The sequence below is a fragment of the Malus sylvestris genome, chromosome 5 (genome assembly GCF_916048215.2).
Source record: "Malus sylvestris chromosome 5, drMalSylv7.2, whole genome shotgun sequence".
NCBI lineage: Eukaryota > Viridiplantae > Streptophyta > Magnoliopsida > Rosales > Rosaceae > Malus > Malus sylvestris.
In genome coordinates, this window is record NC_062264.1 from 44,079,197 (window position 1) to 44,091,646 (window position 12,450).

The 12,450-nt window shown below is 36.5% G+C and overlaps 2 protein-coding genes across 2 annotated transcripts; both read right to left on the reverse strand.

Moving 5' to 3' along the window:
• Positions 1–319: 319 nt before the first annotated feature.
• Positions 320–1,129, reverse strand: LOC126620868 (glycine-rich cell wall structural protein 1.0-like). The gene has a single exon (XM_050289182.1). The coding sequence runs from the start codon at positions 980–982 to the stop codon at positions 533–535; it is 450 nt and encodes a 149-aa protein (XP_050145139.1). The 5' UTR covers positions 983–1,129; the 3' UTR covers positions 320–532.
• A 3,647-nt stretch (positions 1,130–4,776) lies between these two features.
• LOC126624702 (PAP-specific phosphatase HAL2-like) lies at positions 4,777–7,741 on the reverse strand. Its single transcript, XM_050293794.1, has 3 exons — positions 7,276–7,741; positions 5,376–6,063; positions 4,777–5,283 (listed from the first exon to the last, which is right to left on the reverse strand). Exons 1-3 carry the CDS (start codon positions 7,607–7,609, stop codon positions 4,980–4,982), a joined length of 1,326 nt encoding a protein of 441 aa, XP_050149751.1. The 5' UTR covers positions 7,610–7,741; the 3' UTR covers positions 4,777–4,979.
• Positions 7,742–12,450: the final 4,709 nt, after the last annotated feature.

Consider the following 12,450-nt stretch of genomic DNA (forward strand, 5'->3'; position numbering starts at 1 on the left):
TTCTTATCCTAAGTGAAAGTTAACTTATGTTTTTGGGGGTGCAAATCTAATTTGGTTTGTTACGAAAGTTATCTAACCAACCTTGTTTTAAAAAAAAAAAATTAAGAATGGTAAGATTATTGAACTATCAAACTCTATTTGGGTTGGAAATGCTTTTGTTTATAACGCCTTTCTATTTAGAGGCACACCAAAGATTTCAACAAAAATTCTAGTGTTTCTTGTAAAAAATCACTTTTGTGCACAAGAAGGCTCAGCTCAGAAGCATTTTTAAATGTTTTTTTCACCAAACATTGCCAAAGACGTTTTTGTTGTGAATAAATTATTTCTACTGAACATTCTCATAAGCGTTTTTATTATCTGAAAGCGGTTGCAAATGCAAGCTTGCGGGGCAAGAGAACATTACTCTTAGATAAAGCAAAATGATGTATCATATATATCGTGGGTTTACATCACATCACATGCATAACCATACTAATTATCGAAACTACCGGCTGCAGTACCATAACCAAAGGAGCGGGAGCAGCCTATTCCTCTAGCAGTAAGCAGTACACTTCTTCTTGCAATCTATAGTGCACCCGCCGCCGCCGCCACCGCCGCCATAACCCTTCCCTGACCGGCTGTAGGAAGTGAAGCACTTAGCAGGGCACGTCAGCTTCTTCTTGTAGCACGGACCCTTTTCCTTACACACAAGAGAAGTCCTCACAGTTCCACCCTTGGAATACCCTCCATTAGGACCTCCATACCCACCCCCATACCCGCCACCTACGCCGTTTCCAAACCCCTTTCCGAACCCGGGTATGTCAAACCCTGGCGGGAAAAACCCGCCAAGGCCACCATTGCCGCCACCAGTACCAGCACCACCTTTGTCCTTTGAGTGCTTGAGCTCAGCTGAGAAGGGTCCATCCGATCCGGGTCGGGCTGAGATGCCAAGTGAAGCAGTGAGGAGCAAAGTGGCTAGGAAAAGACTTGCTATTGGGATCATTTTTTTTTTTTTAACTTTTTGGAAAAGCACTTGTGGAGTGTGATGAGTTAGAGAAGAGAAGGGAGTGTTTGGGGAAAGGGGGAATATATACAAGTGGGAGGATTGTGGTGGCGGTGGTGGTGGTGGGGAAGGGAAAAAAAAGGGATTAATTGAGGGGGTGTTGGACAGCTACGTAGAGGTCGTCTAATGAATGGGGTGTAGGTTGGGTGCCATTATTATCCTTCTTTTACTCTTTTATTTGGATAAAATGTTTTTTATTTTGGTATTATGCAAAAAGTTAGACTAGGGTGAGTTTTTGCTCAATAAAAAATTGCTCCGAAATGTCACAAGTTTAAGTCATAGAAATAACTTTGTGCAAAATAAAAGCAAGATTACGTACGATAAACGTCTTACCCTCGCAAAGCAGAGAGCTTTGTTGGTTTGAAGTAACCCTTTGATATAGTAAGTTACACACATGAAATTTGGTCCACTTAATAAGTGACAATGTGATATATGTTCACGTTTTGTTTTTGATGGGGCCCCATATGAAGTTCTTGTAGGTCGGCAGTATTTGATTGTTATATTATCAATATAGACAAATGTGTTGTAAATTGATACTCGGTATCCGTCAAATTATACACTTTCGTTTCTATTGAGTTGGTTTGGATTGTAAGCTTGTGGATGACAACAAGATGATATGCATGGCATAGGGATTACATGTTGTTGGCGCTTATTTGATTAATTACTAGATTTTGGTCATGTCTCTTGGTGGTTGGTTTCTTGTCAAGTCTGTCTCTTGATGGTTGGTTTCTTGTCAAATCTCTCCAATTTGATGTATTGTTTCTCCAATTCTGGTTTTTTAATTTTGTTAGAAATAAAATCCGTATATAGATGAATCGTAGATGGAGGGAGTTCTTGCGTACGACTACAAATAATCTAGGTGATATAAAAACATACAGAAGAATTATAATTTGTGTAGAGCTGCACAAACACGTGGTCTGACGGATCGTACTTCAGATATTTAAGAGAGGTAGTGTACGTAGTGCAGAGACTGAGAACGATAGAGTTAGAATTGGGTGTTCTCACAAAGAGTCATAGCAACATCATAAAACACTGAACAAATTAATGTGGCATTTCATTTAAGATGACGGTGCCTTCTTATTAGGTCACGGGCACATGATGCAAATCGATCTGCACTTCAAAAGCTGTCTGCATTTGGTGGGAAAGTAAGGCATGCACCACCCAAGCATACACTACGTATTCCATTCATATAATTCTATGAGATTGTTTCAATTATTGTTTAATTTGCAATGTGAAATCAAATTCTTTTTAGCTCTACAAACACGTGACACACAAATATTAAACGATGACACACTTAAAGTATTAAGACTGAATACTGATTGCATGAACGAATCTCTCGTCCTAAGGTACTGTAGTTCACCCGATATAATGGGGGTAATGCTGGAAGGAATGCAGTAATATGGGAAGTAAGTCCCGGGCTATATCTTAAGATTCATCACGGCCCTAAACCCTAAACTCTAATTTCCAGGGCGTATGATTAAGTAAGCGTTGCTGTGATAGGATGGACCAAATATGGTGATATTCACTTGATAGCCAAAGCATCCTTTTCAACCTCTGTAAAATGGTGGCCCCATTCCAACAAGAATCCCTGTTTTGCGAGGGTTGTGGATTGGGGGGAGGGGAGTGGAGGAGAACGTCTATCAGCATACCATTGTTTTATAAAGAAGTCATTTTCACGACTCAAACTCGTGACTTTTTTGTCACAAAAAAACAACATTTCCATCGCCAAGCCTCGTCCTCTGTTTTAAACTTCTATATATGCATATATATAATCTACGCATGCAAATGCAATCCAATGTATGTACTTATCAAACCCTACCTATGCCTGTTTTGGTACCACTACACATTACACCCCTCGGGTCTTAGACTTGCCTAGGCAATCTTGGAGCACATATTCTCCAATATCCACCTTTGAATGTTCCTATTTCATTAGGCCGGTTATATTGATCGATAGCCTAGAATTTAAACAAGTTTTGCCAAACTTGTAATTTTCAAGCTTCAATGTGGCTGTCAAAGGTGTCAATACATTGGGGTCCATGCTTAATCCTAGAGCTCTCTCCCTAACACTGCCCGCCCCACACCCCACCCCCGCCCCAACCCCACCCAAAATAATGTTGAGGGTGATTTTTATCCCCACATCTATATATTCTTCTAGTAAGCAAATATGCCAAAAGCCTAGGGTAGTGGTCACTATTACAAAGTCTTCATAACACGTAACAACTTTGATCAATATTTAAAAGAAATTAAAGAAAAATACGGGTCATTTAATATTACAAGAGACAAAGATTCAAGGCAAAAGAAGTAGATGAAGACATATAAAGACTTAGAAATAGTCTTTAAGAAAAGACATGAAGCCCTTGGAACTAACGAAAGACATGGTGCAAAAGCGAGTGTAGTGTTGTTCTACAATTCATACAACCAATCCCATTAGCTTTGTTGTTGTTGTATTTAATATTACAGTCTAGTATTATTTCTCTTAAGTTTTAGATTCGAATTTGGTAAATAACGATTTCATAATGTCTTTCGACTGTCAATGTAAGATCTTGAGTTTTAGATTCGAATTTGGTAAATAACGATTTCATAATGTCTTTCAACTGTCAATGTAAGATCTTGAGTCTTGGACAACCAGATTGCATGTCAAGTAGTCAAGAGGAGGAGCTGAGCAATTAAAGTTGGAGGGCCGACCACGTTTATGATCATATTTGACTATGAGTCCATACAGATGGACGTCTCTCAAGTCTCGAACTCCCAAAAGAATTAAAAGAACAACTTGTTTTGCATCCCCCAACCCCAAGAGCTAGGTCAGATATGTTTATCTTTGAAAGTGAGTTTTGCTATCTGTCTTGTTTCTGCAAATGTGAGAATTTATGGTGTGCTTAATTTGATCTTAATCAAACGTAATGATAAATTTTTCATCCACTTAACTTATTCATAGCACAATAAATTACTTTAATGTCATGTTTAATTACAAATTCATGCTACAAGGCTCGATCTAGTTAAATATCTCTCTCCATTGTGCTGACAACCACTTGTCTACAAGTTAAAAATTTGATGTCGATTGCCATTAAGAAGATTGATGACTTGTATAACTAGTTGCATCTTTCTCAAAGACACAGTTGCAATTTACCTTAACTTCTGCTTGTGCGTGCTTCATCATCAGTCAATCTCAGACTCTCAGTCTCTCTCACAGATGTGGGTGCCTTGTTTAATCTCAAGGTGTCGATCACTACTTGGGATGCCGAGTGCGTTATACCCTCCTTCACAAAAGGTTATGGTACAAGATTAACGTTGTGTGATATAATAACTAATTGACGTGTTATAATACAGATGAATTAGTTACCATTTATCGTGTTTTGTTACTACAGATCATTACAAAGTGGGAAGAGTCGTTTTTATGCATTCAGTGTGGTTGACTTGTAACTAAGACATCATCCTTGTCGCATCAGACACCAGAATAACACTTTAGGTGAGTTAGTAACACGTAGAGATAACAGGTGGTGTTACAATTACACTCAAAGTTTCTTCAAAGGAATGTTATCGTTTTTCTTTTCCTTCTTACTTTTCTTCCTTTTTGTTGGATCTGTTTGGGCCAAATAGTACAGCACTGTCTCTGCCATCAGATTCCAATTCAATATAATTTACATTGCTTGACCCATATCACAGTTTCTCCAAATTGCAGCCCAGGCTGCTAGGAGAGACTTCTTGATTACCTTAAAGCATATTGGAACAGAGGCTAAGATGGTCAAGCGTGAACTTTGTACATATACTTCTGCATTTTCCCATAAAGGATTTAGTATTTCTGCCAATGCAAAATTCAGATAAATAAAGAACACAAAATTGAAAACAATAATTTACAATTTTTGTACGATCTCAGGTAATGTAATGGCTAAGGAGTTGTGTTTTCATTGATGTTAAGCACCATCAGCAGACGTTTTTTTTATAGACTGGAGGAGCCCCAGCTAGCATCAACGGCCTCGATGATCTTGTCATGTAGATTGGCTCCAGCACTAGCAACCACGCCTCGATCAAGACCTTCCAAGTATATGCCCTTTGAAAAGTCCAGTGGACGCCCTCCGGCATCTGTAACCACCCCGCCAGCCTCTTGTATGATAACAACACCGGCTGCGTGATCCCAAATCTTCTCCTTGTAGCCAGCCCTTGAAAACTTCATAAAAATCTCGGCATCCCCACGAGCTATGGCTGCATACTTCACCATGCTGTATACTCGCAGTGGCTGCTTCCTGCAGTCACAATAACATTTGTACATTTTATCACATACCTGTAGGATGTAACATATATAGCAAAGAGAGACGAAACTTTAAAAATGTGGTACCTAAGCCCGACGCTGTGAGCTAGCCCTGCTGTGAAGGAATGACTCGAATTTGCCTTCTCAACAGGTTCACAAAATGTTGCCAGTGATGGATTATCTATGGTGGACACTCGGACAGGTTTTGCAGAGTTTGGCCACACTAAGTTCTTGTTTACATGGAGTAGCGGTTGCATCCAAGCCTCGCCGCTGCCTCTTCTAGCATAAATCACACAGCCTTTGTCCCAAGATTCTGACGTTGGTGGTGTCAATTTAGATATAATCCTATGATACCGGTGATGATAATTGAGCCATTCCTTTCTCATTGGGTAATTAGGACAGCCAAGAACCCCAAGCACAACTTCTCCATCCTCTATTAAAGCCAGAGCTATTGCATATTGGTCCCCGCGTACAAAACCCAACGTGCCATCAACGGGGTCAAGTGTCCAAAATCTCCCAGCAGGGCCTCCAAGTGAGTTGCACCGACTGATGGCTTCAAGAACCTCTGTAGTCCCAAGGGCCATTTTCGGACTTTTAAGTCCAAAACGAGGCGCTTCAGCTAGACATTCGTTTACAGTTTTCACTACTTCTTTTAGTACTCCACCTGCCTTTGCTTTGTACAAATTTTGAATATCTTCTTCAGCAATAATGGACACGTTGCTGCTCCCAAAAGACTCTGACAGTATCCAGCTCACAGTTGCTTGGACGCTCCAATCTGTTTGCACGATACGGTCAAGAGAGGACATGTATTAAACTAGATTCATCTTTATTGGCCATAAAACTGCACCCAAAAAGTTGAAGTTCCTACTCCATGATGGACCACTGACATGATAACAAGTTTAAAACTCAATACAATAACAGGGAAAATACTTTGTTGTAAGTCAATCGATGGAGAGATGTTCAGGGCCATAAACTGGTATACCAGCAACTACTTCATAAGACAGTGGTGCTAAATATTCCAGCTTCTTTTTCAGAAGCGTTCTTTTCGTGTTGAAAGCTAACTGTTCCAAATTGTAAAGATAGGATACAGACATAAAAAGCAAATTGGGCATGATTTTCCTCAATTAAGAATCCAAGTTCGAGCAGACAAACAACGAGACGTTAGAGTATTCTTGATGTTCTAAAGAAATAACCACAATGAAGTAAGATGATTAAGAGAGAAGGTGTGTGAGGGAGATTTTGTGAGGAAATAGAGATGAAATGTCTCAGTCCTACAACAAAACGACATGTTTTAAGTATAATGTTCAGTTTTGTTATGATTTAACACATCTTAGCGGAAAACATAATGATTGCCTTCGAAGGTAGAAAGACTGAGTGCTGGAAGACACTGCGAGATAAGGGCTTATGCTGCCACTATGCTTGGTCCAAAATGCAAGTTGTGCCTTAACAGAGATTCTGCACTCTAAAAGGCCGCAACAACTTTAGACAAAACCATATCCGTATATTCAAATGCAAGGAATAACATGACATAGGATAGGACTAAGATATAATGTCCTTTGCAGGTCCTGATACGAGTTTTGCCCGTAGGGTTCAACATTTTATCACACATTCTGCAAGTTTGTCAAGGGGTGAAGGTGGAATATGATAAAAAAAAGATTGAAAAACAAAGCTTGCTGCTGATGCACAGAGGGATGCAGAAAGGAGGAATCTGTCAAGTTCCTCCAAGGAAACTGTGACTAGCAGCATCACTCCTTTTCTATAGCATCATTCCTTTCCTATGTGTGATTTCACATTATTCAACGTGTTTTAACTTCAAGAAGTCATAATTTTCCAAAAGAACAAACTTTAATAACAATTTCTTCAAATCCAAATAAATTCTCACAGAATCATAACAAGTGAAATCTAAATTAAACCCAAATAACCAAAATCAACACTAATTCCAAATTCAAGCATTACTGAAACGAAAAAGGTTAGAGATTCAACTGACCCGCAACGGTGACAGGGGAATTGTCGTCTTTGGATTGGACCCCATCGCCGTTCTTCGAAATCAAACTGTTCTGAACCCTCTGGCAGAGAGAGCAAGCCAACTGCACAGCTCTGACAGCCACATCCAATTCCTGGGAGTAATTTTTCACAGGCTCTGGGGCCAAAAGACTCGAACTTTTCAGGTCCTCCATTACAGAGAAGGATCGGGTTTTCCCGAACTTGGACAAGCAGCAGCCAAGTTTCCCTGAAAAGTTGAGGTGCGTTTTGTTGCTGCGTATGAAGTTATTGTTATTCCATATTTCAAGTCCCAAATTGTGTGAGATTTTTATAGCCATGGTTGAAGAATTGTTTGTGTTTGTGTGTGAGAGTGAAAGTGAAAGCGTGGTTTTGCGTGGATTTGGAGTGGGGGTTTTGGTGACGTTGGAAGGGTGGCAACCAAAAGGGTAATGAATGGAAGGTGATAGATCATGATTGGATGAGGGCTTTGCTTTATTTATAGAACTATTTTTTACGTCTGGACATTAATGTAGGGTGGTGCTATCCTCGAAGATGGTAATTCCTCCCATTCATGTGAAACTCATTTTTTATATCATTGGACTTTCTACGGGGAATAATTTACTGTGATGCTTTCAGATTTTAACATAAAATTAATTGGCTATATGAAAAGTATTTGATCTTCCTTATAAGGCTATGTATTTTCATTTCTCGACGATGAAGTAAGCCTAAGCTCATGAGCTTATTATCCTAGGTCAAAACAAGTTGATACGATCTCCTTTTTCTATGTCCTCGTGTTCCTTCCTCTCATCAATATGAAATTCATTCTCAACAATTCATCCATCCTTTTTAACTTTCACATGCTTCCTGTTAATTTCTGTCATTAAAAATATTTTTACTTGAACAATATTTAGGTGCACCTTTGGTTTAAGAAAAACTAATGAGGCGGACCAATCAAGTAGTTGGGAAGTCCAACTCTCACAAAATTATGAGACGTCTAGTATTTTGACCCCTGGTTTAATGATGATCTCACTTAGTGTGAGAGTTACCTTAATCAAACAATCGTATTAAAAAAAAATCTTTTAATTGTCTACCCTAGTGTTAATTAACGAATTTTTATCATTTTACGTCTTAATAAAAGATGTTTCTTTTCTTAATGACACTCTGCAAAAAAGTTAATCAATTAAATTAATAGTTAGAATGAACCGAATTTCACATGCTCGACTATTTTCTGTTACGCATCATCTTGACTGCTAAATGCATTGATCATGTGATCTAGTTAATGCATATGATGGGTAATAAAGGAAAGAAAAAAAGATTTCATCAAAAATAGTTGGACTTTTCAATTAAGTGTTTACTTTGCAAAATGGGTAATAAAAATTTTGAACCAGAGTTAGTCATTGTGAACTCATCAAAACGTAAGCAATGCAAGTTCACATACACTTGCCAAAATTATGTTTTAGAAGTGGAATATATGACAAGAAAGATAAGCATATGTTTGATATATCAACAACAACAATAACAAAGTTTCATTTTACTAAATGAAGTTGGCTGTGTGAATCATAAAACGTCAATGCGCTCGATTTTGCCACAAATCTTTCGTTAACTCCAAGTACTTCATGTCTTTTCTTAGAGTATCTTTTCAAGTCTTCTTATGTCTTTCTCCCCCAGTTTTATCTTGAACATTTGTCTCATCATTACGTCTTTCCATATTGGATAGAATAAGCACTTAGATGTAATTGGTAGGCAAGTTGAATCCATGTCCATAGTCTTCTGACACAATAACACTTGATGTTTATCTTAATTAGTGCATGGACCCATGTTCTAATCAACAACTTCATGATTTCTAGTAGTTTTTAGCTTACTCATAAGTGCTTGCTTATATCTACTTTTGGAAACTTGTGACTACTAATTCAAGTTGAACTACTTGGGTCCGGAATTGGAGCACATCAATTCAGTTTTATTTTCGTTTTAATGATCACGCCAGTTACGTTAATAAATATCAAGAAATTTAGCTAAAAAAAAGTCATATATACAAAAAGCATTTTTATTTTAACAATATTTAGGTGCACCTTTGGTTTGAGAAGTGCTGATGAGGGGATCTGATCACGTCGTTGGTAAGTCAAGCTCTCACAAAATTATGAGACTTCTAATATTTTGGCCTCATTTGGTCTTATGATGAACTCACTTAAGAGTGAGAGCTACCTTAATCAAACAATCATACCAAAATTTATCTCTTCTAATTGTATATTGCAATGTTGATTAACGATTTTTTATCATTTTCATGTCGTAGTAACATATGTTTCTTTCCTAAATGACACTTTGCAAAAAGTTATATCAAATTAAAGGTTGTTAGTAATTAACGAAATTTCACATGCTCGAAGTCGAATTAACTATTTTATTCTTCATCTTGACTGCTAAAAGCATTGATTATGCATATGATGGTTAATGGCATTTCATGACAAATAATTGGACTTTTCAAATAAGTGTTCAATTATGCAAAATGGGTACAGAAAAAAAATAATTGAACCAAAGTTAGAGTCATTGTGAACTCATTCGAACGTAAGCAATGCAAGTTCATATACACCCGACCAAAGTATGTTTTAGGAGTGGTATATGACAAGACAGATGAGCATACATTTGTTTGATGAGACGGATCGGTGACACTAATTATTTAACAAAATTATTGACACATATGTTTTTAGAACTTAGTTTGTAATATATTTTAACGATCCGAACTGTTTATTTTTTAGATCTTCCCTCAATGATCATGTCTACCAAAATTCACTTAAATCTGAAACCATATGACTGTTAGGGTAATTTTTTCACTACAAATGAATGTCTTAATAGTTTTGGATTTGTGTAAGTTTTTGCAAAGATGATATACGAAGGATGTCCTAAAAGATAGACGGTTTAAATGGTTGAAATAATTATAAAACAGGCTTCAATAAAAACGTATATCAAAAGTTGTGTAATAAAAATGATGCCACAAATCCGCACCATTTGATAGATCATGACATTAAGCAACTGGATTCTTTTTCATTACTTTCCAGTAATCATGTTCATATTTCTGATACAAGAACACTTGGTGTCTATCTTAATTAGTGGAAGGGCCCATATTACAATCATCAACTTCATGATTTCTAGTAGGGTTTACTATATGTGTCTTACTCGTCGACTTCATTTTAGGTTACTCATAGCGCTTTTTATTTGAGATGGATTTTTATATTGGCAAAACTCTTTACGTTTGTCTTTGATAATGAAAATTGATAGAAATAGTTATTGAATTCAAATCATTTTGGTCGTTTCGTAAAAGATCATTCAATATCGTTGTTAAATGATCATGTGAACAACCACATGACCATCTTTTTCAGGATATTTTTGTCAAACCAACCCCTCCACTTAACAAAGATATTGACAGATTTTTCACAAAAAAAAGCAAAATGATTTACGTGGACGAACTTAAGAACCACTTTTATTGATTTTCATTGTCAACGACTAAAGTGAAAAATTATGTCAATCTCATATATCATTTTGGCTAAAAGAGGCCATTATCTCATATATCAATACGCGAAGTGTGCCACTTTAATGGCCAGTGCAACACACTGCCACTTTATTTGAAATTTTGAAAGCAGATAGGCATTAGATGCCCAAAATCTCTCCCACGATGGTCGAATTGGCAAGAATCTAGTAGCAGCAAACCATCCACAGCAGCATGATTGATGTTGAAATCTTGATGAAATTTTTCTTAACCTGTTGTGTGTGGTAGTGCTCTTAGATTCTTGGGGCTCAAGTTTTGGAAGTTTTGAACTGGACGGCAGCCTCAACTTGTTATTAACTTGTTATTACTTCAGCGTTTCAATAGCATGACGTAGTTCGATTATCTTGTTTTGGAGATAAATTTGACCTGGTTTTGTTGATGATTGCATTCTCACGTCACATCCACACTTGCTCTTCATTCTCTCTATTATCGTTTAAAGATTATCTTTATTTTCATATAATTACCACCAGCACTGTTTGACATATGTAGAGTTTTTTCACGAAAGACCTTATTATTAGTTGGAGTCGGATTAAGATATTTAAACTCTTTTTTTTACAAAGATATGATCAATGTGAGATGTTATAATATGTTGATGGATTTCCTAATTAATCGATGAAGTTTTTGCAAAAATCATGGGGCAGCCAGCCCACATAGCTATTCACATATATTTTGACTATTGGGCTGCCGCCATTTGTTTCTTTTGGGGTGGTAGAGGCATTTACATTATAATTAGATTGAGCCCAATATAATAATTGAATTTGGGCTTCATGGTGCATAAATGGTGCAATCAATCGATTTCATCTTTATATATAAAATGAATTTTCTTTTTATTTTTTTATTTGCACTTGTCCCTTAATCTTCTTCTATCTATATATAAAGCCAATAGAAAAATGAATAGTGATTTTGGTGTCATCAAGCTTCAACAAAAAATATTTGGACAAAAATGCCTTGAAGACAAAAAACTTCAAAGGCATCCCAAAATAATGCATCAAATAAGGTAGGGGCATTTTCGTCATTATAATAGTATTTTTTTAATAATTTTTTTTTTAAATTAGTGTCTCACAATAGATTAACAATAATGTGATTCAATTTATATATTTTTAAACATGTTCAAAACATCTTAAAATGCATATAATGTCAGTTATAAAAAAAGATTTTCGCACGTGGATAATAATGTGATTAAATTAGTTGTCAAATGATTGTTTATTTTTTAACAAACGATATTGTCTAAACTAAGCGGGAGGGGGTGGACTTAGCCTCACAATGGGCTAGCAATAATGTGATTCAATCAATTATTTATTAAATATTATTTTCTCTATTCTTAATGTAAATTCTATAAAGATCGATTTTATTATGTGAATTCAATTGCTTTAATTGGTTTATGAGTGCTTTCTTTTAGCATGGTCTAAGATTATTTATTTACTTCAAATATTTGATTTTCCTTTTGTCAATTTATACTAAATACATTTAAAATATGTAAATTACACGCAGCACGTAATAATTAAAAAAATGTCGAATGCTTGCATGAAGGCTAAAATATCTTAGAAGTTAGAACAAAGGTGAAAGCTAAAGTTCTCCAAGTTCCTTGAACTTTGAAATTTGAATTAAATGAACTTTTCAACTTCACAATAATTTATCTTA

Excerpts from the sequence above, each read along its gene's own strand:
- LOC126620868 (XM_050289182.1), bottom strand. The coding sequence starts at position 982 with ATGATCCCAATAGCAAGTCTTTTCCTAGCCACTTTGCTCCTCACTGCT.
- LOC126624702 (XM_050293794.1), bottom strand. The coding sequence starts at position 7,609 with ATGGCTATAAAAATCTCACACAATTTGGGACTTGAAATATGGAATAAC. Across the intron at positions 6,064-7,275 it reads TTCCCCTGTCACCGTTGCGG|ATTGGAGCGTCCAAGCAACT; the intron begins GTCAGTTGAATC and ends TCGTGCAAACAG. Across the intron at positions 5,284-5,375 it reads GCTCACAGCGTCGGGCTTAG|GAAGCAGCCACTGCGAGTAT; the intron begins GTACCACATTTT and ends TTGTGACTGCAG.